The following is a 1,814-nucleotide window of genomic DNA, read 5'->3' as shown; positions in this document are numbered from 1 at the left end:
AGCAGCTCTTGACCCATCACCCCCAGTTCCGACTTCGAGAACAAATTTGTGTGCGGAGAAATCATGTCGTACGATGACCTGAAGGAACATGGAACTGAAGCTGCTGTCAAGGCAGCTGGCAAGTTGAGGCAACAGGGGAAACCTTACGAAAGTATGCCAACGGCCATTTTTTCGCATCTTGAAACGTGACGCTCAGTCTATTTTTTTTTTAGTGGTAGATGGTGATATTGCTTACTGGAAAGCTGGAGCGTAAATCGTGGGGCATGTGTGTAGTATTCAGAGCAAAATGTAAAAATATTATATTGCAGTTCATGAGCAGGGCAAGTGTGAACGTCAAACTATCTATCTCTCCTACGATCAGAGTCTATCCTTCCATGTCGTTCGTAAGGACCATATCTGCTTTCCTCCATCCGTCGACCAGGCCTTTCACGTACAGGTGTGCGACTCCGACTTCGAGTGCGGCTTCGAGGTCTTCGTGAATATTGCTCCTGACGTTCCGTGACACGAGGTCTGGGAGATCGCGAACGGGAACTTCGATATGAACGACGGTGACCGTCATCGTGCAATGCAACGTCTCCGTCATGCACCCCATTGCGATGCAACCGTTTCAGCTCCTTCCTCGCTCGCTTCTCTTCCTTCCGCTCCGCCTTCCTCCTTCGTCGCTCTTCTTTTTCAGCAGCTTTCTCCGAAGGAACGACCTGTCCTTCCGCCGCATCTTGAGATGAAGCAACGCTTTCGCTCGGTTTGGCAGTTTTGGGTGCCGGCTCAAAGCCTCTTGATGTAAATTAGTCAATAGCGAGAGGGAAAGCAGGAAGAAGAACACACAAAGCAACGGCAAGAGCGTCGGCTTCCAACTCTTTAATCTTTCGTACTTCCTCTACCCTCTCTGACTCTGCTTGTGTTAAATCACGACTGTACCAATGGACATCCTTGTTCTTTTGCCATCGGCCAGTTGGCGCGTTTATGCTGTGGCCAAGGTAGTTCTAGGTAATTGAGGTCAATTGAGGAAGGAAGATGGGGCTCAGAAATTAAGAACCTCTCTGTCTTTGTCGGCCGAGACGTCTGTCCACTTGAACTCTGCTTGTCCACCACGAGTACCACCTCGAACAGGTTCAAACATCAGCGCGAATGCAAGTGAGATGTGAGGGTGAGCAGTGACCCCATGTGACCACAGCCCTCAATCCTAACCTACGCAAATAACCCTCCAATGATAAATCCATCAAAATCGAGTTTAAAAATATTTTTACTATAGTCTAATCGGGGCGCACGGGTGCCTGGGGACGAAATATTCTCCTCTCCCCGAGATACTCCTAGTCTCGGAGACTAGCGATTTCCAGTGCGGGCGAGCCGTATACTTGAGACTCACCCACGGGGGGAGCCACCTCAAGTTGTAAGACAACTCCCTCGTCTTACCTCCACTCGAGCTTGCTATCGGTTAGCTCTCGTTTGCGCGTTTACCTTTCAACCTACGGCTGCATCAGATCTTTTCAACATCTTCAATCACTACACTTTCTATGTCTACGAGCAATGAAGCTGTTATTACTCCTAATTCTGGTTCTGCTGCTGAGACAAATTCCACACGACAATCCAACGCTCAAGTTGGAGAACGAGACTCAAATCCATCAACAGTCAATCCAAATCAAGGTCAAGAACCCATTGTTGACAACGAGAGGTCCGGCGCTACAGGAGACGAAGAGTTTGTTGCCGGTACATCTGGGAATTTCCCGATTGCCAATGCTGCTCTCGCCTCTTGCAATGCTATCCTCGAGGGCTATCGTTCATCTCGGATCTCCAAAGGGATTGCACTGTGCAGG

At 49.1% G+C, this 1,814-nt stretch overlaps 1 protein-coding gene across 1 annotated transcript; it reads right to left on the bottom strand.

The window, feature by feature from the left end:
• Nucleotides 1-338: 338 nt before the first annotated feature.
• LACBIDRAFT_308097 (uncharacterized protein) lies at nucleotides 339-1,120 on the bottom strand (the record flags this gene model as incomplete). The annotated part of the gene is made up of 3 exons (XM_001886486.1): nucleotides 339-774; nucleotides 826-983; nucleotides 1,037-1,120. The coding sequence occupies 3 exons, from the start codon at nucleotides 1,118-1,120 to the stop codon at nucleotides 339-341; spliced, it is 678 nt and encodes a 225-aa protein (XP_001886521.1).
• Nucleotides 1,121-1,814: the final 694 nt, after the last annotated feature.

Source organism: Laccaria bicolor, genomic scaffold (assembly GCF_000143565.1).
Source record: "Laccaria bicolor S238N-H82 LACBIscaffold_38 genomic scaffold, whole genome shotgun sequence".
Lineage (NCBI taxonomy): Eukaryota > Fungi > Basidiomycota > Agaricomycetes > Agaricales > Hydnangiaceae > Laccaria > Laccaria bicolor.
This window is presented reverse-complemented; position numbering and strand designations above follow the sequence as displayed.